Source organism: Etheostoma cragini, chromosome 17 (assembly GCF_013103735.1).
Source record: "Etheostoma cragini isolate CJK2018 chromosome 17, CSU_Ecrag_1.0, whole genome shotgun sequence".
Lineage (NCBI taxonomy): Eukaryota > Metazoa > Chordata > Actinopteri > Perciformes > Percidae > Etheostoma > Etheostoma cragini.
The window spans coordinates 21,535,147-21,558,354 of record NC_048423.1 but is presented as its reverse complement, the minus strand read 5'-3'; the positions used below and the strand labels follow the sequence as shown (position 1 = coordinate 21,558,354).

Below are 23,208 nucleotides of genomic sequence, written 5' to 3'. Positions count from 1 at the left end.
CTCAGTGTGAAATGTCTCAGAAGAATCTCATGCCAAACTAAATTGAATGTCGGCAGTGGTTAAACTATTATATCATTTGGGTAAAGATTTAGATCTCATTTTTAAATAAGAGGAGTAGACACGGTAGCGTCTCTCACTCCCATAGCACGATGGTGTTTTTGTTTATATGCTCAAACTCCTACAATAGCGGTAATCTGCCTTTAGCAATGCGCCGCTTGCATTGTGGGAAATGTAGTTCGATTGCCACCCCCAATGTTCTTTCAACATTTTAGTGACGTTTATCCAACGTGGTGTCGTTCGCTGGTTTTCATCTTCCGCTTCTTCACTGTAGTAGAGCAAGGAAACGTTACCAAACGTTATATAAAGGTTTTCGGAAACGTTTCATCGTTTTACAGTTTGGAAAAACGTAAATGGAGCATGTTAATGGGGATAACTCCGACAGCTCGATGCAACGTCGAGTGGAGGGTTTTGTAAACAAACAAATGGCAGACATTGCTCGAGAAACCCTCCAGCAGAGGCTGACTGCTGTTTCAGATGAGATGCACAGTCTGGCCGAACATGTTTCCAGACGCTCAGAGGGAGAGTTCAGAGACAATCCGCGGCAAGGGGACGCGAGCTTCGGTGTGCAGCCGCCACTCTGCCCCGTCTGTAGCTCCGGAGCCGCCGACAAGTTAATTTCTGCCCCATCCACAGGTAGACTGTTTGCTGCGAACCGTTTATTTCACTCCACAGTAAAAAGAAATAATATGTCTAGATGGTTTGTCAGTAAGTCGGACAATAAAGTCAACGTAAGCCATTACACTTACCCTATAGTGAATTTACCGTTGTACCTCAAAATGCAAGTCAGTATCAAAATACTATGTGTATGTACTGTATACTGCTGTTGTCACTGTATGCCACTGTCTGATATGCATATGTGTCTTGAACTAGCATAGTTTTATTTTAGTATTTCTAAAAGTACAATTTATTGTTATTCTAGAATTTCAAAACCCTTTACTATCATTAATATTCACTAGTAATTAGATTTATTTTATTTTATTTATAATATTCTTTTTTGTAGTTAGTAAGCTAGGAATCGAGGAATGTGTAAGAATGTGGACAGCAGTATTTGGAATATAATACTAAAGCATTGAAAAGCACAATGTAAAACATTTCACCTCTTTAAATTAAAAACTAAAATCAAATGCTATAGACAGAAGTTCTCAAGCAATGCCAACATATGAGACAATTGAGATAATTCATTTAGACTATACAAATTTGATTCGCAATATCTCTTGATAGTTTTGGTCATGGTTATATACAATAATGTTGGATTATGGCCCAGCCCTAGCTTTGAGTAACAGGTCAAAGTATCAATGTACAGTATATAATCCATATTAAAGAATGTATTTCAGGAAGAAAGGTATAGCTAGCGTTAATCCTATACTATATATAATACATACCATATTGTCCCTGGCAAGAAATTGGGGTGCAGCAAGGCATACAAGACAATTAGACACACAGCACAACAAAGGACAACAGAAAAGGGGGATTCAAATAAAGTGGTGCACACAGAACACAACCATACATTTGCATCTAAACAGACAACAGAAAAGGGGGATCCAAATAAAGTGGGGCACACAGAACACAACCATACATATGCATTTAAAATAAAATACTTAAAGTCCTATGTTCCATAGTTAAAATTCATCATAAAGTGCTAGTGCAAAACTAATAAAATCCAAAATAAAAATCCAGAGTTAAAAAAATAAATCTCCTATAATATCTGAGCAGCAAGTGCCATCACAAATTAAACTACAAACAATCAATACAAAATGTAAACCACTACAATCAATAATAAGATTAAATGGACCATGATGCCCTGAACAAACACTAAGCCATGGAAGATAAGAATCCAACCAATAAAAACAGTAGCTTCGAAAACAGAATTGCTTTTTCTACATTGTCCTGACCATCAAAATCATTATTATCAACATCAGGACCCAAGCATACCATCCCCATCAACCTACAGCTAGTTATACAACTGGTAGTCTATAACTGGTGTCCTGATTTGATTCTTTTACAATATCTGGATGTGTTTTGATCTTTATTGCAATTCTAGAAGTATTGTGATTCGTTAGTAGTGAGGATAGCAGAAAATCTTTAACAAAAAAAAGAAAAATACACTTCTACAAACAATATATTGTGAACACTTCCAAAAACTAATGTTTTTCTAAAAATATTGCACATCACATGTCAGTGATTTTTTTCACCCTCTACTTTATAGCTATTTAAACTTCATTATGGTATACTTCATTCAGTTCTACACAACTTTTGCTCTTTGTCATGTCATCAACATTCTAATCCTCAGGTCACATGTATACAAACTGTTAACACCCGCCAGCACATACGGTCGAACGAGCTAGAAAGAAGAGAGGGAGCGCCCAGGACAAGGCCGTGAATCAAAGAAATAAAACGTGTTTTCGCTGATTCAACACTAGAAATGTAACTGTAGCATCACTAACGTTTTCTACATCCATATCTAGATGCAACAAATTATATTTTTTGGGCGGATAAGTTTGGACAGTAGTACAAAAAGTTGTTGCTATGGAGATGATACAACGGCTTGTCTCGTTGCATTGGTGGACACTGGCAGGTTTTAGAACGCTGCAGACCGCTGCGTTGCAAGTAGTTGCAAGTAGTTGCAAGTAGTTGCAAGTACTTGCAAGTTTCAATTTGTCGCAGATCTTTGGTCTGAACTGGCCTAACATGTAACTATCACTTGACGGTGTTCTTCGGTACGTTGTCCATGGCACTGGCCAGATGTAGTCACTAACTTACCCCGTACCCTCTCTAGAGACCGCGGCTCAGCAGAAGATAATCGATCTACTGGTGGTGATCCAAGAGGAGCAGCAGAGGCAGTGGGCAGTTCTGAGGGATCTTCAGGCCCGCCTGCAGGGTCCGGCCGGCTGCGAGGAAGAAGATGTCGAGGCCCTGGACATGGACCTCCCCCTGAGGACCCTGGAGCAGCTGGATGACATGGAGAGACAGCTGGATGACGCAGGAATACAGAAGAGAATGGTAGTTACAACAGCGCTGTTTACATGTGATGTAGGGGGGAAACCGTACACAGAAGTAGTGCTGAAAGATATGGAGACAATCAGATATCACAACATTATTGAACAAATACATCAATGTTGATACTGTAGGATGTGGATTTAATGACTAAGTGGTTAAAGGCAAATAATAAAACAGCTAGAACAGTCTGGTAAGCTAAAAAAATTACATTACTTTACTGTAATGCAGCATGTAAAACCAGGAAAAGACAACACTTGTTTACGTTATATGACAATATTATGAGAGCCAAAATCTAAGACTATATCTAGTCTCATTCATAATATCAATATAATATCGATATATATTACAGGACTCGGTAAAAGGTTCTGTAACACACGCTTCTGTATCACACTGTAAAAACACCAGCACTTTCCTACAGGTTACAGTAGGCTGTAAAACGAGCACAACAAGTGTCTCTTATGCTAGGAAATTGACAATACAGATTAAACAGAAAAAATAAAACATGCACACAGGGAGACGTGCTACAATTACTTCCACCTTGGCTACATGTCAATTGCATCAATTATTGTTTTTTCTGGGCTAGAGTTGCAAAGATTATTTGTTTAGTTGTCAACTAATACATTAATCTGCCACTTTTTTGATTACCCCATTCATTGTTTGGGTCATTTTGAATGAAAAAAGTGATAAATTCTCTGATTACAGCTTCTTAAATATGAAGATTTTGTAGTTTCTTTACTAGTCTTTGACAGTAAACTGAATATCTTGGAGTTATGGACAAAACAAAACATTTGAGGACGTCATCTTGGGCTTTGGGAAACACTGGTTGATTTTTTTCACCATTTTCTAGCATTTTATAAACCAATCAGCTGAGCGATTAAATGAAAAAATAATTAAGTGTTGAGGCTATTCTGTAAGCCTCGTCATGGATGGCGTGGTGTTCTCAACGTGGGTGGTGCCCCTTCTCAGTCTCTGGACCAGGTCACCAATCTCTCGGGAAAAGTTCTGCTCCAGCTCCACATGCTCCAGCTTCATTCTGCGCTCCTGCTCGTTGCTCCACCCTCCTCCTTCTCCACCATGTTGGAGCTGAGTCAGCAGTTTCTCCTTCAGCTGCTTCACCTGCTGCTCTGCCTGAGCTTTCTGATCCTCCATCTTGAAGGCCTGAGAGATGTTGTTCTGCTCCACCTTCATGCTCTGCCTCACCACCTCTAGCCCCAGCTCAAAGCGGTGACGGTGACGATGGCGGTGGCGGCGTCTCCTTCGGATTGTCTGGACTTCCTGTCGCTCCTCTGATTCTTCAGCAGCTCCATTTCTGAGCTCACCTCATCGTTTTTGTCCTGCACTTCTCGGCACCACATCTCGTAGTCTTTGACATTCTCAGAGAATCATCATCATCTTCACTCAGACCAGCAGCCGGCGGGTCCAAACCAGCAATGTTGTCGTGCAGCAGCACATACAGGTCTCTCTGCCATCTGTTCACGGAGCTTTCTGCTTCAGTAAGCTTCAGCTTCACAACCCTCACATCCTCCTCCAGATGACTGTTTGTGGCGCTGCAGAGCTCATCCTGTAGCTTGGCGACTGAGATCCTATTGGTAGTGACATTGGTACAGCAAAACTTGCTGTCGCGCAGCTCGCCACTACCAGCGGGCCATTCACAACCCACCCCAGTAGAGTCCTTACAGCACATGGTCCTTTGCCTTGGCTATTTATTATTTCCCATGGTTCAATGAGCTTCGGTGCATTGGTGCCTATCAGCCATCCACTTCTGCCTCAAGACTGGGAACTTTAATGCCGTTGAGGTGTTTACATCCCTCCAAGTCCTGTTAAGTGAAAAGGTTATTTCTGCTCACATGCATTGTCCTCTGAGTATAGATTTCAGCTAAAACCAGGAAGGTTTCTTTATTCAAACCTCGAGACCACTAAGCAAGAATGGGTCTACAGACCTCTCTTGGCCAAGAGTACCAAAGAAGAGTGCTAGTCTTGACTCCTGAAAGATTCCGTTTTCTCATGAGATGTTTGGTACAGAAAGAAGCTGAACTCCCAGGATCTAGAAAGGCATAGGTGTTCACAATCGTGCTCCCAGACTTGGCTTTCACCTGTACAGACACAATAGAGAGAACGTATTCATCATTTCTGGCCGCAGTGTGGTCACATGTCTTCAATGACACATGTGCATTTTGAAACTTCTTGTGTTTTAAGATCCCGACAGTTGGATGTTGGTGTTTGCATATATCACATGTCAAAGGCTTGTCACATTCCCTGCTCATATGACCTCTCCTCAGACAGCTGAAACACACTCTGCCTACTTTCAGAGCTTCCAGTTTCTCCCTGTGTGTCATCTCATCAAGGTGGGAACATTTCACCACTGAATGGCATAACTCTTTGTTGTTTCTCTGTGAAGCTGGCCCTCTGCCTTGTTGGTGCCAAGCTGATGATGTGGTTGGTCTTAAGGCAGTATTAATGGCAGCAACAGCAGCTTGGTCTCTTCCAGTTTATCCGCTCTTGGGTTTAGAGGAAGGGACTGGTTACGTAGCCTGTAGGTCACCAAAGAGAGGATCAGACAGAATCTTTACCTGCTCAATGAAGGCCACAAAGTCTGGGAACATAACTCTGCGGCACTCCTGTAGCTCCCAGGCGACAGACTTCCATTTTTCCCCTCAGTGTACATGGCAACTTCATAATTATCAGGCAAAGATTGGATGGCACGTTCATCTCCTATCCATATGCTGTAAGTCTTCCATGACATTGCAACAGTCCATTAAATAGATTAAAAAAGACTGCAGAGTTGTATACACAACTCGGTCTCTCTGTTGCTGTTGTAGCTGAGCGGGAAGCTCCGGCGTTTCATTTGCACTCGCTGTAGTGTGACTGACTCTAACGGCAATCTGAACCTATGCACATGCTGCTAACAGCGTATGTGTAAAAGTGGAACCCATGCTCGTGAAATTTGGTTCCACATTACATTTGCAAATCACATAACATTCATCAGTCTACACACCGTGTGTTATGCATTCGGCTGCGTGCCCTTGAACTTTTCTCCCGTTCGGCACGGATCCATGAACCGTTACAGCCCTAATGCAATCGGACACTTAAAGTCTACAGTTGGTAACTGTTATAGAATATAAACTTGTCATATTTGCTCAAATTGTCACTATATTCTGACAGTAGTAGGTCTACATAAGACAGATTATCGGAGAAAACTTCATGTTCCTCTGTCTCCTCCAGGGGCTTTGCATAAAGAAAACAACCCAACAGAGTCCAGAAGTCTCCATGCAGCAACTTTAAATGGTTAAGATTCAGATATGTCTAATATTATATGATTCAGTCAGCAGCACCTATAGGGCCTTAGCAACGGAACCTGTGTCCTTATTGGTATTTTTATTTCATTACTATGATTATTTTATCTGTATTAAAGCCATATTTTCCTTTGTAGATTTACATTAAAACGTTTGTGGTGGCTTAAGGAGATCGCCACTATCTCTTAAAAGTGTTAGCCGTAGTAAGTACTTATCACAGACACAGTCACAAACTGCTTCACCGGCCGAATAAATAAACATATTATAACAAATTGATAATCATAAAAAAAACAATAAATCATAGTAAAACACAAAAGCAGAATATACATGGGAATACATTCAACAATGTGGTTCAATATCCGCCTGCTTAGAAACACAAGAGGATGCCACTGAAGTTCTGAACGCTACATTTATCACGGCCACACATAGCACACACTTTTACTTAAAGTGGAGTGTGATTCTGAAAGGGATAATGACACCAGCTACTGTATATAACCTAGTAGACACGCCTGGCGCCAGGGTATATGGCTAAGGGTGCAGGTCAAAATTGCGAGGGGGGGGGGGGGGGGGGGGGGGGGGTTGTTTTTAATACAAAAGTAGGCTTAAATTAAATAATTTTCCCAGGAGATGCACTCGTACATATTAAAGCAGTTACGTTGTTCATATATTTTTATAAATAATGAGTAAAACTTCACAAAGTAACTATTTAAAAGTCCGTTATGAGCTTTAGGCTCTTTATTACAGATGTAACACACATGTCTGTGACTGGCTCTCCCAATGCGTGCTCCCAGTTATAAACACTTTTGTCCTGTAGTGGTTGCGCCGACACTAAAGACTAAAATATTTGTAATTAGTTTAGGCTATTGCAGTAAGCCAACGTTAGAAACGGCTAACAATACAAGAGTTACGTCTAACTAGGATGTGTATCACTAGATTGTAACTGTGAGTACCTGTCACAGTAGGGGGACGTTCCTCGTCATTGGATGAAGATCTGATGGAAGAGACGGGTCATTAATTTCTCCCCGATCTGATTCACCATCGCTCATATCCAAATCTAGCTTGCTCTAGCTTCTGATAATGCAGCCACCTTGTCAAAAGACATAAAGAAACACGCGTTGATAGGATACGTGGCCATGGTCTGAGAACAGCAGCTTTTTATAAGGGGGTTAAAGTCTTAGACATAGGCTACTAATGAAGTGAGAGGACGGCTGGAGTGGCTGGATTGTTAGTTAAAAGTCCCCTGCGATAAAGAAGCCACGGAGACCTAGTAATTCTGTCGTGTTGTACGTTTTTATGGATGTGATGCTAAAACACAGGGGTAGAAAATACAACTGAGGGGGAAAGCCCCCTTTCGCTCCCTCGTGGCATTGGGTGCACCGTAGCATTATGTAGGCTACATATATAATAATCAGAAATATATTTATGTGTGAAATTATAATCTAAAAATGCTTAAAATGTATTACCGCAAAACATTTTGGTGCAAAATAATGTGCTTGTGCACCTAAATGAAAATGCAGCGCACCAGTGCAACCAATGTAAAACGTTAGTCTAGAGCCATGCACTAAAACCTTTTTTAGACTTGTTAAAGTTACCTACTGCAACTTTAAGGCTGCAAGTTCCTTGAGTTGTTTGCTGTGTGAATGCTCAGTGTGTGTAATGTGAAACTGTTGTTGATGCCTTGTCTAAATGTCTAAATTCAAGGTGTCTTACCTGTCCCGGATGGGCGGGGCTACGGTGGAAGATGCAGTGAGACGCCTTATGCAGGCTGTGCTTTCTTTCGCTGTGGGATCTGAGCTTAACTGGGTGGGCCGCGGACAGAAGAGAAGCTTCAGGAACACTCGCCTCCAAGGGGTCCTCTTCTGTAAGTACACATGCTGCTTTAATCTACTACGTATAAGATAATATCAACTTCATTGGGATCCCACACAGGGAAAAAAAAGTGTCACAGCAGCAAAAGCTATGTTTTCCCTTGGTTTGTGAAATACCTGGGTGCGCATATTTGTATAGGGGTCTTTCCTCAAAATATTTTTAGTTTTTCAAAAAAAATGTGTTTTGACATAATTAACATTTGGACAGTTCATATCTTCATATATGTGTCTAAAACATGGGAAAAGCTAGACAGACAAATACATAACACTCAAACTACTAAAGCGCATAACTTTTTTTGCAGTTTTTGAGATGCATTTTACATTCATTCAGCTAAGGTGCAGCCAAAAGCCGCTCAGGTGGTGCACCTAAACCTTAAAATGGCGGGGGAAACCCTGAAAAGAAGACATTAGTTTTGACATTAGACCGTTTTGATAAGCTGAGTGAGCCAAACTCCACTAACGAACATCCCATCCTATTTTTAGAACACTGGCATGCACTTAATAAAGTAGGTCCACTTTATTTATAAAGCACCTTTCAAAACCATGGTTACAAGCAAGTGGGATCTGGTAGGTGAGGGGGGGGGGCACTTGCTACTTTAAAGTCTTTATCCACTACACAGCACTTCAAGAAAACCCACAGTACATTTAAAGCTAGTTTACCTGTTAGTCTCGTTTGCTTCTTCCAACCAGGAGCATTTGCCATGAGTTTATGACTGGTGTGTTATTAATCCGAGCACACAAAGCATACTTGTCTCCTGAGGTACCATATGACCGGTCGCTGACAAGCATTTAAAAAGCTACTTTTTTAAACCGAGTCTGACGCTGTCACTCCACATTAAACACACCGGGTCTATCTTCACTCCAGCTAACTTCATGGAGAACAATGAACAATGATCTGTTTTAACCAAATATTTTCTGTCTAGCTCAAAACACCGGATCTGCAACAGTTACCGCAACGTACTACCAAGCCTGACATGTAAACTCACCACAGACCGCCATTCCCGATTGTACCAGCCCACTTACAGGGAGCTGTACAGTGCAACATTACCTAAAAATACACTGTTTAAATGGAAGACAACAATATAAAAAGCACAAAACACAATAATAACAACAACAACATAAAAGGCAAACAGGTCAAAATAAAAGGCAAACACCTTATGCGGTATATTTGCCCTCCGTGTCCCCTTGCAACTCTTCCTTGGCCCCCTGGGGAGGCACACCTCACAGTTTGAAACCTCTACCTCTAAGAGGTGTCAAACTCAAATTCACTTAAGACCACCCTGAAAAATGAAAATCACATCAAGGGCCAGAAATGTTTAGTTTATTAACATGCTTTTATTTATTTGAAAAATATAAATATGTTTGACTGTATTATTGCATGTCTCATAGAGCGTTCTGACTTACAGTTTGGATATTCTCGCTTTGCCAGACCCTCCTCCAAAGCGCGCTGAATTAGAGTCTGGCTACTCCACATAGGATACAGAGATGGGAGAAAAACGTGCTCTGGTTAATGGCATTTCTGTAAAGCAATCAGAATCGTCATGGGACGGCGCTAAACTCTGCAGAGAGCCGCTGCAAAATAGTTGCTCGAGACAAAACTCCGATTGGACAGATGGTCTAGCGAGCTGTCTTGATTTACCCTGCAGAGATCTGAGGACTATGGTTACCTGGTCCTCAAATCCACTGAATTTAAAATTACAACACAAAGAAAGCGAAGGAAACGGAAAATACATGCATCCGGCGGAATTTCCTGCATAATCGGACCAGTCTCAAAAGTGGAAGGCAAAGACTATAGACTACAGTTTGGCCACCATAAAACCCCCAAAAAGTCAGCAAAAAAGTTCCTTAGCCAGCATAGAATTCAGCGAATCAAGCTGACAACACAGCAACCTGTTTCACAGCCTGAATATAAAACCTCTCTGGTTCTCTCGGAATTTCTGAGTCTCAAAGTCGGCAAATTCTGCACTTTGCTGAACAGCTTCGGATTAAATGTGAACCTAAACTGATATGGTGGGTGAATACAATGTGTGAGCTGCCAGATTTGGTCCCCGGGTCCTAATTTTAACACATGTGCTCTACACTGTTTGATTAACCTCTTGTGTTGCTGACTCCTGGAAGAAGTTCCACTTGCAACACTATGACACTTTGAGTCATAGGCAAATGAGACTTTCTTTCAGGTTTTAACATATCATATTGTTTGTCTCATGCTAACTGATTAGAGTTGTTTTGTTATTAAATAAATGGTTTGGATTGCAGTTTCTTAATCTGTATCAGATAGAAAACATGTACAAGAGATAGTGTTATTAAGGATGGTAAAAAAAGAACAGTGAGCTGTTCTAAGGATAATCCCTAGCTTCTCCTCTTTTAGGCGCCCTGAAACGAACACCAGTGGGTAAGGAGGCCACACATCACCAGTACGCTGACGTGGTGAAGAAATGGCTGCGGTTTGCTCCGTTCAGACAGGGAGGGACCGGCCGTCGCTGCTTCAAAGCTCCTGTGGAGTTTCCAGAGTCGGAGGAGTTTTAACCAGAACTGCACAGATTGACATTTATCTCACTCAAACAGGAGGGTTTCTATTCTGAGACAAGAAATGTAAAAACACACCTGCATGAAATGATTGCTGTTATGATAGCAATATAATTATTATCTCTTAAAGACAGTTGCATACAGAACACTTTTGTATTTTTCCTCTTCCTGCTAAAAGTGCAAATGTCCTTTTAAAGACGTGAACGAGGAGACATTTTCTTCATTTCAGTGAGCGTTAGAGAGGAAAAATTGCAATGACACATCTTACAGAACTTAACTAAAAATCCCTTTTTTTGTCAATGCATCTTTCTTTTAAAAAATATTGGTCAGTGCACATCAGTCTCAACTGTTAATGTTAGAAATGGATGTATAGTGTCTTGGAATGACCATTCACTGTATGATTTTTTTTTTTTTTTTCTGTATGTTTAAGCATTGTTTCACTCCTTGTACACCAACAATATTTTCTCCCTTCATAATGCCTAATGCAGTGTTGTAACTCTACTTAGGGTCTGTGTGCGTTTGTACAGCGGGTGTTCACAGTTTATACATTTGTCTTAAGTAAAAAAAGAGTTTTTTTCTGTCATCCCTGTCACATCCTGTCCTAAATGTATAATATGTAGTAGGTATCACTCAGAGAGAGAGCAGTGGTGGTCGAGCGAGCTTGAGATTAAATGAAGCGAGGAAGCACTGAACAATGCAGTGAATTGTAGGATTACATTTTATTCTGTGATTGTTTTACTGTGTTTATGTTCTAAACACACACGCCTCCAAGCGAAGTATGTATGTGTGAGTGTGTGTGAGAGAGAGAGACGCTGTCATTGGCTGTTGGTTTCACACACACTGCCCATAAATGGGGTGGCTGTGGCTCAGTGGTAGAGCGGTTGCCTGCCAATCGGAAGGTTGGTGGTTTGATCCCCGCCCCTGCAGTCATTGTCGAAGTGTCCTTGGGCAATACACTGAACCCTGAGTTGCCCCCGGTGCTGCGCATCGGAGTGTGAATGTGTGTGAGTGTATATCTGATGAGCAGGTGGCACCTTGTACGGCAGCCCCGGCCACAGTGTGTGAATGGTGAATGTTTCCTGTAGATGTAAAAGCGCTTTGAGCAGTTGTTAAGACTGGAAAAGCGCTATATAAATACAGCACATTTACATTTAAATGTCCGACAGACAGACTAATAAGAAATACAGGAAGAGGGCAGTGTCTCTGCAGATACAGACACCACCACACTCTCCTAGTGGGTCATAAGTGGTAAGGGAGTTATTGTGTCAGTCTATGGATTGTTTTTTAAGATAACAATTCATATTCTACTTTTAAAATGAAACTGTAACATCTAATAGAATTTGCAATTTTCTTAAGGCTTTGGTTCCATCTCCTAATTAATTACACAACTATAACTTAGAACTAGCCTGCATATGTAATTTTATTTTACATGTATGGGTTGCAAAAATGTAATAGCTTTGAAGAACAATCTGATGCTATAATCATTTACATGTTTGTTATAGCCATTATAACATGGTCTCTCTGTTTTGCCGCGGCAGCATAGGGTGGCAAGAGCTCAGTCTGTGGGGACTTGGCTTGGGAACTGGAAGGTCGCTTGTTCATCATGTCCCTGTAAGGACCGAGTATGAAGTGTGGACTGGCAGCTGGAGAGATGCTAGTTCATATCTTGGGTCTATAATGTGACATCTCTCCATGTAATGCAACAGTCCAGTGCCTGTTCGGAACTGGCCGATTGCTTGGCCTGTAGTATTCCACCCCCAAATTTTGAATTAAGTAACCTACACAGGGTGGGAATAGTGCATATCAGTCTACAAAGTTGACACAATAAAATCAACGACCATCTTCAAAAACATCAGCATCCATTACAACACATCACCAACCCTTTTAATCAACGTTTCTGACATCCTCAACACATAGTCAACAGACTAGAATATACTTACTGTGTACTTACACAGTACATCCGAGGAAAACATTGTACTACTACATTTACCTGACAGAGAAATGTTATTGTTAGGTTACAGATTCAGATTTAACCCACAAAATATCACATTTAGATTATGATGCATTGTTATTTATTGAACTATCCATTATATTAGAGTTGAAAAGCCCCACTTTGATACTGATAATTCCTCTCTTTTACGCTTTACTTGAAATAAACTTTTGAATACAGGACCTGCATTGTGCAGAACTCAGAAATTTAACTTTAGTAACATTTTTTGAGAACTTCTTCTACCACTTCCAATATCAACATTCCCAGTTTGCAAAACGTTGAAAAGTTAAGCAAGACGCTGTTTGGCTGGGGCCCCCAAACCACAAAATCCCCCCCTGATCCACACCCAAGTCACTTGTGGTCAGAAATCAGTGTCTGGAAACATTATGGAACAGATGGAGAAGTTATGGTTATCCTGCCATGCTTTCATAAAAACAATTTGGGCCAGACAGCCACAGGGTGCAGGCTCACTGTCACATTGTCATAACATGGACACCTGAATTGAAGAGCTTAGGTTTTACATCATTTACATGTTGCTATTGACAAAATAGCAACATTGACAAAAGCATCAAATCAACAAATGTAGTTAATATAAGATAATATAATAATTATATAGTTTATAATAACTGCATTATAATAATCAGTATACTAAATACTACTATAGTTGAAACTGACTTTAAAGTGTATAATGTCATATCATGGAAAAGCATGACAGAGATCAAGCTAAGTCCAAACCTACTCTGTTAAAACTTAGCAGCTCCACCCAGGGTGGAGGAGCTGTGTTAAATGTTATAGTAGGGTTTCATACTTGTATTTTGTCTTCGACAGAAGTGCAATTTCTGCAAAGTATGATTTTTTGCATTCTTTCGGTTCCTCTTTCCATTTCTGATATCAATGCTAACTTTTAAAATAAGACCTACAGTACATGAAGGGAGTACACAGAGCTGCATGGAAACATGACAAAAATCTGATTAAAACAGTAACATGTTTAGTTTGTCAAACATGTATCTGTGACATGTTTTTATATTTAGCAGTGGTATCACCAACTCATAAATAAAAACATTTTCATTCCATTTAAGTGATTCAAAATTGCACTGCATTTTTTAACGTTAGGTTTATTGCCATTAGAATAGAATAGAATACCTTTATTGTCATTATACACAAGTGCAGTACCTGTGCAATGAGATTGAGCCACCCCTTTAGAGTATTGACACAAAATATAAAACTATAAAATATAAGAATATAAAATGTAAAAATATAAAGTATAGGTAGTGCAGACAAAGGAAGATGGGGGGGGGGAAGCAACAATAGCTTTGTATACACACTGTGTGAAAAGTAGTTATGTATTAAGAAATAAATAATAATTACTATCTTTTTTTTTTATACATAACCAATAATAATCCCTTTTACCCATACCACGTTATTGCTTTATCTATTTAGAAATTACTGTTTTGGTCATACATAAGTAACTAACACTACTTTGAAGTGTGAATATTGGTAAGAACACGTAGGAAGTAATTACAATTGTAAGTACATTTTGGATAGTAGCTTAAGCTATCATCCAAAATGCACTTAAATCGTTTTGTTTATAGGGTAGGTTAGTTTGGATGGTATTAGGTTTTTTTGTGTTTATTAGGCTAAAAATTAGTACTTTATTTTGAAACGTATAAACGGAAGTCCTTTCTTCTTGTGGCTTATTTTACACAAAGAGAATAACGCAGCCAGCCAGCTTCTCAGAAGAGTTTAGGACCATGGAGGCAGCCGCCCAGACTCAGGACAGATTCTGTTTACTTGTTTTTGCTCACCTGAAAGTTACAAATACTTAATTAAGTATTAATTATCTCAACGTACAACCACCGAAGGTACTCGACATGGAGCTATAATGTCAATTACATGTCCAGCAGCAACTCTTCGGAGCAGCGGAGTTTTCTTTTTCCAGACTGGAATACCACTCACACCGTGATAGGCAAGTAACTTTACCGTTAAAGTTTCCCTTTGTGTTGACATTCTGCTCTGGTGGTGTCGTGTTTTTGTCGTCAGTAGCTAACTTCCAAACTCAAAGTTAGCTCCGTCTTTTGAAAAAAGCAGAACTCGCAGCCATAGGGTTATTAATTATTGTTGCACCGTCAACAACAAGGCAGCATTATGTGCGAAGAAACTCGCGCGACGTGTTGTACCAGTAATCACCACCTGTTGCACGTCGTCAGTGATTAACCAGCACAGATGAAAGCGAAGGCATACGCATAAGATTTCATATACAAATGTGTTGCTTTGCTTGATTTAACCCTTGTAAGGTGTTCGTGTCTGTGGGACCCATTTTCAATGTTTGCTAAAGCAAAAATTACGCTTTTTAGTATTTCTTCTAACTCAAACTCATTGGTCTTGGCTCATTTTCTGTGAAGAACATACAAAATAACTTATTTCCAATGACAATGATTCTACACTTAAATCTTAGGTGAGGTGTTATAGCTATGTCTGTCTGTCTCTGTCTGTCTCTGTGAGTGTCAGAGTGTGGGAATGGTGTCTTTCTGCACCTTCTATTCCCAAACAAGCAAGTTCACCTGTTCTGATTAAGCTCTAAGAAATGCACCAAAATTATCCAAAATGTTGTTTCTAGGATGGATAGGCAAAGATCTCTGCCAGGCGTTTGCCTTGAGTGTTGATCTTAATTGAAGGTAAAAGAAGAATGAGGAACATAGTAGACTGAATGCGTTTTGTAAGTCAGAAAAAGGATAACAAGCCAACCTCATTAACAATGTCTTTTAGATAATGAACCCCCCTGTGTTCCCACTGGGGAGGTGTTATAGGCCTCCCGCCAATCAGGAATGTGTGTTGTTGAACAATAGGGAAAAGTGTATGCCAGTTACAAGCTACACGATAATGTGTTTCAACCAATCTCCATGTTTTGATCAGACGAGAGAGACTGCGGCTGAAGCGGTGCTGGTTGCCTGAAAAGTTAACTTTTTTGACACCTGCTACTGTCACTTTTTACCAGCCTATGTTTTTGCCTCATAAAAAGGTAAAAAACATGAATTGCTGTGTCTCTACGATCCTATCCTGTCCTATGCATGGTCATCTACTTGTGGACATTGCATCTTCATCACATGCTGTAGTAAGGGGGCCCGCCTTCATAATCCAGCATAAAGGCATAATTTCCTATCCTGTGCTGGGAGACACATTCATGAAGTGGGCCCCGGCTATCAATCAATGTCTACCAGTGATGCTGGCTGCTGATTGGTCCGGGCTCATAAGCAACCCCGTGCCCTGCTTACCGATAGTTACGCATCTAAATCACTAAATTCTCATCCACGGTGCCCTCCTTGCTAGAATCCGAAGCCTTGGCTCTCTCTGCTGCCACAGGAGGATGGGGCGCAGCTTGCTTCACATAGTCCTCAGCATTCCCGGCGGAGGTGAATGCAGGCTTTTCCTGATCTTCAGCTTTGCTGGATAAAGCAGGAAGAAATCCAGACCCTTGACTCGTGCTGAATCCATGGTCTGATAGAAAGCCTGGCGTATTATTACCGTGTAGTACCGTGTAGCTATGACCCGGGGAGAAGCAAATTTTTCGTCCCTTGATGATGAGCGGAGATTTCCGCGCAGCTTGTAGAATCTGCCTGGTTGTGTAGCAAATCATGTTGAAAATCAACGTGGGATTAGTCGTGGTCTTCTTCGTTGGGCTATCACTGTAAATTCAGTGGGCTCTCATAATTTCGATGTGAGCATTTGCTAAAATCAGGAGCCACTTAGTCAGCCAGCGTGAGAGAAAGAGTAAACATTCACTGTGGCCAAGGCTGCCGTACAAGATGCCACCTGTTGATCAGATAAACACTCACACACATTTACACTCTGATGCACAGCATCAGGGATAACTCTGGGTTCAGTGTCTTGCCCAAGGACACTTTGACGTAGGACTGCAGGGCCAGGGATTGAACCACCAACCTTCTGATTGGCAGGCAACCACTCCACCACTGAGCCACAGTTGCCCGAAAACAAATGCTTATCCCCAAAAGTTCCATGGAGCATCCGTGGATATGTGAGCAGTGTGATTTCAGTACAGCCTAGAAATCCTATTGTCCGCAGTGGTCTTTTGTGGCTGGTGACCTGAGACTCTGCTTTCTTTTGCCCCTGAAAGTTTCCAGCTCACAGTTTGGTGTTTCATCTATTGTTTGCATGGCAATTAGACTGCTGTTCAAACCTTGCTGCCAGGTATTTGCAGGGTTCTTGGACTGTAACCTCAACCATTATCCAAAACCTTGCACATCAAATTATCTCCCTAACTTTTTCTCATAGGTAAAGTCAAAGTATTTTATTGAACAGGCCAATAACCTGGATTTTCAATCTACTTAGAAATCTGCTAATGTGCTTAGTGCGGTGTTGTCTACCTCAAACCTGAGTCATAGTTCAGGAATTCAAGCGTCCATTGGTTCAGCAGCCTGGTTAGTTGTCTGACAAAGTTCCTTTTGAATGTCAAGCTCACTCTCTTTGCTCAGGTGGAGTTACATTTTTGTTTGTCAGTTTCTATACCTTCGCCCATGAACCTGCATACAGCTTTCAAGGCGGAGCCACACTCTTTCCTTTTGAGTTGTTCAGTGGCACATGAAGCCAAAATGTTCAACTTCAGCTTATAAAATGACCCAGATGACCGACGCTGCTTCTGCTTTATGGGGCCCATAGAGCAGGCATGCTAGAGACCTCTGCCAGCCGGGCTGGCTACTTTCAGTCTAGTGCGCCTCTTACTTGAGTTGTAATGCTTGATGAAGATTTATCCACTGATTTACATCAAACCGCTACGTCAAATTGGCTTCAAAGCCCGCTGCACTTCCTGGGACCTGCGTCCTCCAAGGATGTTATGTTTTTGGTTCGGTTTGTCCGTTTCTTTTTTTGTCTGTTAGCAGGATTATGTAAAGACTACTGGCACTATTTTCAATGAAACTTAGTGGAATGGGCTAAGGAAGAACTCATGAAATGTTGGAGCGGATCTAAATCACGGGGCAAATACTCACATTATTTTTCACTTTTGTAATGTTGGGAGATTCATGTGGTGTTGGAATAATCAGAAAAATTAGTTTCCGACTAGGAAAATTCCCCCTGCAATGTATTTATTAGTTTGGTTGATGGATTGAAATCCTGGGCTGAAAATAATTCAGCTACAGTTTAGCATTGCTATAAATTACGAAACACTGACCTTCTTTGGGTGACCACTTGTAATAAATAATCATAAGGCCATGTGCAATTTAAAAGTAAAAGACTGAGTTGTTTGCTCACTTTATTGACTTTGAAATTATTCAGTGTTTTTTAAATGCGAGTTCCAGATTTTTTATTTAAATTTTTAGGTTTTTGCTGATGGACTCAGCCTTAACATAGTAAACTAACATGCAAAATATGGTCTTTATGACCATGCAGTGCAAGGATTATCCAGCAGCAGCTAATACCAGGACCCTGCCTTCAATACATGTGAAACGTGTAGTTTCTGCTTTAGGCCTGAGTTGTAAAATTAACTCTTTTAAGTTAGAGGATATAACTCATCTCACATCCTCTTGCCTAACCATGGTTGTAGAATCAGGAATTGCCTAGCTGGTTTTTCTCAACACACATACTCACTTGTCACTTACATTCCAAGAATATGAAAGCACAGGTTTTGATTTTATTTTGAAGTGGCTTATTTGTTGACATCCCCTTTGCTTTGTGTTAGCTTTTCTACAGACAATAGAAGTCAGAATTGCTCAACATTTTACATGTTACTTTAGATATTCAGTAAGCAAAAAGGTTTGCTTTCACACTGGAATAAAAGAAAGCTCCTGGGAAAATCCTTAAACACTATAGATATTGCGCTTGTGGCTGTATTACTGTGAAGAAGACAAGTGACGCACAGGCATCATTCATTTTCCCATTTCCCCATTTTGTGTTCTGTTAGTATTTGTAGAGATCCACCAGCTTTGTAAAGTTTAAACATACACATGACTAATTGTCACATAGCGCATATACAGTTTAATCCTTGTATATACGGACAAATGAAAGTTTAAAAAAAAAACATTTTAAAATGTAAGATTTTCCCTTTTCCTTTAGTAAAACTAGGTCAATCCAGTTTGGAACAAACTGACTGTTTGTCCTCTTGAATTGCTGCTTACAGCTTTATCCAGAACCATTGTACCGTGAAATACTTTATCAAGGCCCCCAAAACATCCCACTGCATACTACTGACTCACTTTGTACTTTTACTTTAGAGGAAAACATTGTACATTTACATGACAGAGAAATGGTACTGTTACGTTGTAGATTCAGATTTTACTCACAAAACTTCACACAATTATTTAAAAAGTTAAAATATGATGCATTATAATTAATTTAACTATCTAGCATTATATCAGAGTTGAAAGCTCCTCCTTGAACAAAAGTTAAGTAAAGGTAAGTACATTGGGTTGAGAATGCCTCCCTTTCCATCGTCACTTGAACAAAACATTTGAATGCAGGACCTTTGTTGTGCAGTAATAATAGTTTTACTTCACGAAAAAAAATATTGTGAGTAGGCCTACTTCTTCTATCACTGCCAATAACATTTCCAGTTAGAGAAAGGGTTAAACTTAAAGCAAGCACTGTGTACCTGGGCCCCCACATCATCAAATACTGTATTACACATTTGAGTTGATCTAGTCTCAATAAACCAGAGCATGTTTTTCTCCCATCTTGGAATGCTGTGTGGACTTTCTATACCCTCCTCAACGCTGTGGAGGAAAGTCTGGCAATGCAAGACTAGTTTATCAGAACAGCTGGCAGCCCAGTGTTTGTTTTTCCTCGACTGACAACCCCAGGAGCCCCTTCAGTTTACCAGGCAAGCACTGTGAATTACACACAAGCTTGCCGTCGCCCACATGAAAACAAATGCACGTCCAATCAAAACATATCCAAAAGTCCACGCTACTGCTTTGGTTTGACCAGAGGTGTTGGTCCAAAAGAGCCCCTCTAGAGATGTGAGGAGGAAATGCGGAGTGAGAGAGACAGAAGATAAATAACAGCAAGGGACCATGCCTTCTGTCACTCTTTGGCTTCTGTTGCTTTCCAGGAAATAACCTCTTCCCCCTTCTGCTTTAAAAAAAAACATGGACATATTTTTCAAAACCTTTTTTTTTTTTAGCCCAAAAACTAGAAGCCTCAGAGCAACACACTGCACATGTATTTTAGTGTGTGATTGGGACAATAAATGTGTTTTTTTAGCCAGTACCAGGGGCGGAGCGAGGGGCTGGCTACTGGTGGTCCAGACCCAAATATTTTAGGGTTTAAAATAACTTCAATTTACTGGGGAGACTACGCCATTCATACTCTGAAAATAGGTTTTTAAGATAAGTAATACAGTCTACGCCTGATTTCTACCCCGCCATTGTTATGTACATTTTAAAATAGTAACATCAAGCAATGTTTACCCCTTTTTAGGTGGCAGGAGTGAAAAATGAGTCATCCTCAACCTTTTGTTGTGTTCTTGTTTTAACATGATGAATACAGTTGGAGAATAGTTAGATACATAAATAAATAATACAAAAAAAATGCAATTATCGTGTTTTTCCCAAATAATGTACAAGTAGTGCACATTGCTGCCGTAAATGAAGCGTACCAGTGACCAGTACCAGTTAGTTTTCATGTACAAAGAAAGCGACGCTGTCCTCTACCACTGGGTCTCATCAGTCTATGTTCACTGCAACTAGCATATGGCTCTTAAACAGAGGTGGGTTGTAACCATTGCCTGTAGAATTAGCGGACAGAGTGAGCATGTGTGATGTCACCCATTTGTTTGTGGAGATGCTGTGAGTCGTCGCGTTTGCCGTTATGGGCGCAGCCGTCCTGTAACCCGTATGTGTTGATTTTAGACGAGAGGGAGGAGCTGCTTACACTTTCACCCTCTCACACTTTCACTGTCAATCACATCATAGCCATGCCCCAAAATACCCCCTGCTTTATTGCCAATTTCAAAATCAATGAAACCATAATTTAAAAAAATGAGCATCATTCTGTTTTGCAGAAGACTTAAAACTAGCGATTGAGACCATAAACTCACTAAAATGTTTACTGAGGCAGTAATAAGTCAAGTGAGAAGTGGGTCACTTTCTCATAGACTTCTACAGAAACCCACCTCCTTTTGCAACTGCACCTGCATTTGTAGCACTTTTCCAAACCGGATGCTTTGTCCATTAATATTAACAGTCTATGATAGTAACAAGTTACATTTACGTCCTTACATGTACTCAAGTAACTTTTTTGAGTAAATTGTTTTTTGTTTTGTTTTTGCAGCATACTTTTTACTCTTACTTGGGTACTTGTAAGGAAACAACTAAAGTCAAGAGGTCAAGAGGCCATACACAGATGGCTCTTCTCATTTTTCTACTTCATCTTTATATCATAGGGCTGTTAAAACCGACCAAAACTGGGTTTTGAATATTCCTAGCAGCTAGCTAGCTAAGTAGCCAGCCAGCCACCCGCCTGGCCGCTAAATTTGTCACATTTTACAGCTTAATGTTTCAATCACACACTCTTGGTGTTTTCTGTAGCCATTGTATGAAAGCACAGTGGAGTTAGCAAGCTAACTTACAAGCCACCATCCGCAGGCTGGTCGATCCCTGTGCAGGGAGACTCCTTTGCAGGAAATACAATGTCTGGGAGAATACATGTGTCTGACATACTGACATATGGTCGTATACATACTATCATTAAACAAACTTTTGTGTAAATAAACAGGGTTTTTCATTTTGGACACACTAAGCTGTAACTTTCAACGTCACTTCCTGCTATTTGAAGACGCGTAATCATGGTAACTCTGCAGCCATCATCCCCAGATAATGCTTAAATTACTGAAAAATGTGAATAACTAGAGTGACCAACAGTCACAGGTGACATAAACACAGATTTTAAATATGTAGTAATGTAAATTAGAGTGGTATTTGTGTTACTGAACATTAGAGCAGCTTCCTCTATTGAGAGTTTTAAATCACTTTTAAAAACTCATCTTTTTGCACTGGCTTTTAACACAAGCTGAGCTGTGACATTTTGTTGTTGTATTGATTTGAGCAAAGCTTTTATCTGTTGTATTTTTGTTGTTTCTGGCATATTCTGTTTTAGATGGGTTTTCCGGATATTTGTTATGCCCTTTTATTATGTTGTTATCAATAATTGTACAGCACTTTGGGGCGGTAGTGACTGTTTGTAAATTAGCTATATAAATAAACTTTGACCTTGACCTTGACCTACAGAGCTGCTTGGTTTGTCTGTTATGAATGTTGTCGTTGTCGATACTTATGCCGGCGCAATGTCCAGTGTTTGCATACTGTACTCGTCAGAAATATAATGCAATTCACGTACTACTATTTTCATACTAAAGTTTTGTACATACTAAAAAATCTTGCATACTTTTTCTGCAAATTTAAATTTTTTTCTTGTCCATAGGCTTAAAAGTTGAGGTTGAAATCGCATTTGTGTCTTTGGAAACAAGCAGTTGACAAAACCTTCTTTATAAAATAAACAACTTAATGATCAGTGGACAAGTCAAAGCAATTGCCTTGCAGATGAGGATCATGTGTTGTTGTTTTGATTGTTATTGTTTTTTGTCTTATTTCCACTTCTCAGAGATGGACAGGGAAGGCTCTACAGACGAGATGTCCACCAGTACCATCAGTCAACCCTGCAAGCAGGAGAGGAAAGGCAGTTTCTTCAAGGTACGTGCCACCCAAATAAAAATGTCTATGGGCAAAAATCCTTTCTGCACACAGATCTGGAAAGGTCAGTAGGTGTTAGCCATTAGGGCTGGGACTATATACTTTTGTCCCGATTTGATTATTTCAAAATACTATTTTGAATAATAATAATAATAATAATAATAATAATGAAAAACGATTATTTGTGTATTTTCCAAATACAAGGGTGCCAATTTGATTTATTATGCAATAGATATGCAATTTTTATTTATTTTTATTCTAGAAAGATTGTGATTAGATAGTATTGCAATATCTTTTCTTTGTTTAACAGAAACAAATATTCAGTAATAGACCTTATAGAGACAAAATATCATGAGACATTTCTAAAAACTAAATCTAAAACAATCTAAATAATGTCATTCAGTCAGATATTTATTTCATTTGTGAAGAAGTACATAACATGGATGGCATTTAATGCTTTTGCTCTGTTTTGCTGGAAACAGATATGATGCAGTCGCCATTGGCGGTAAACATTAAAGTATTTAGGTGAATCATTGTTAAAAAATGAATAAAAATTAAAGCTGCAAGCAGTGTTAGATGAGCTCTCGCACCTCGCTGCTCCTTGCGACCATGCATTTGCCTGGCACTCACACAAGGCTCTGTCAGGTTATTGGCTGTGAAAGTGGGCGAGGCTAAGTCATAGTGGGGGGCCCAAACCATGACCAATGAAAACTACTCTCTGCTCAGTTCAATGATATGTCACACAAAACTCTACCTTAAGCGTTTTAAGGTAGAGT

The 23,208-nt window shown here is 40.1% G+C and overlaps 1 protein-coding gene across 1 annotated transcript; it reads left to right on the top strand.

Annotated features, from left to right (window-relative positions):
- The first annotated feature begins 290 nt into the window (after window positions 1-290).
- Window positions 291-11,460, top strand: LOC117960959. The gene is made up of 4 exons (XM_034899291.1): window positions 291-693; window positions 2,837-3,060; window positions 8,052-8,211; window positions 10,587-11,460. Exons 1-4 carry the CDS (start codon window positions 411-413, stop codon window positions 10,742-10,744), a joined length of 825 nt encoding a protein of 274 aa, XP_034755182.1. The 5' UTR covers window positions 291-410; the 3' UTR covers window positions 10,745-11,460.
- Window positions 11,461-23,208: the final 11,748 nt, after the last annotated feature.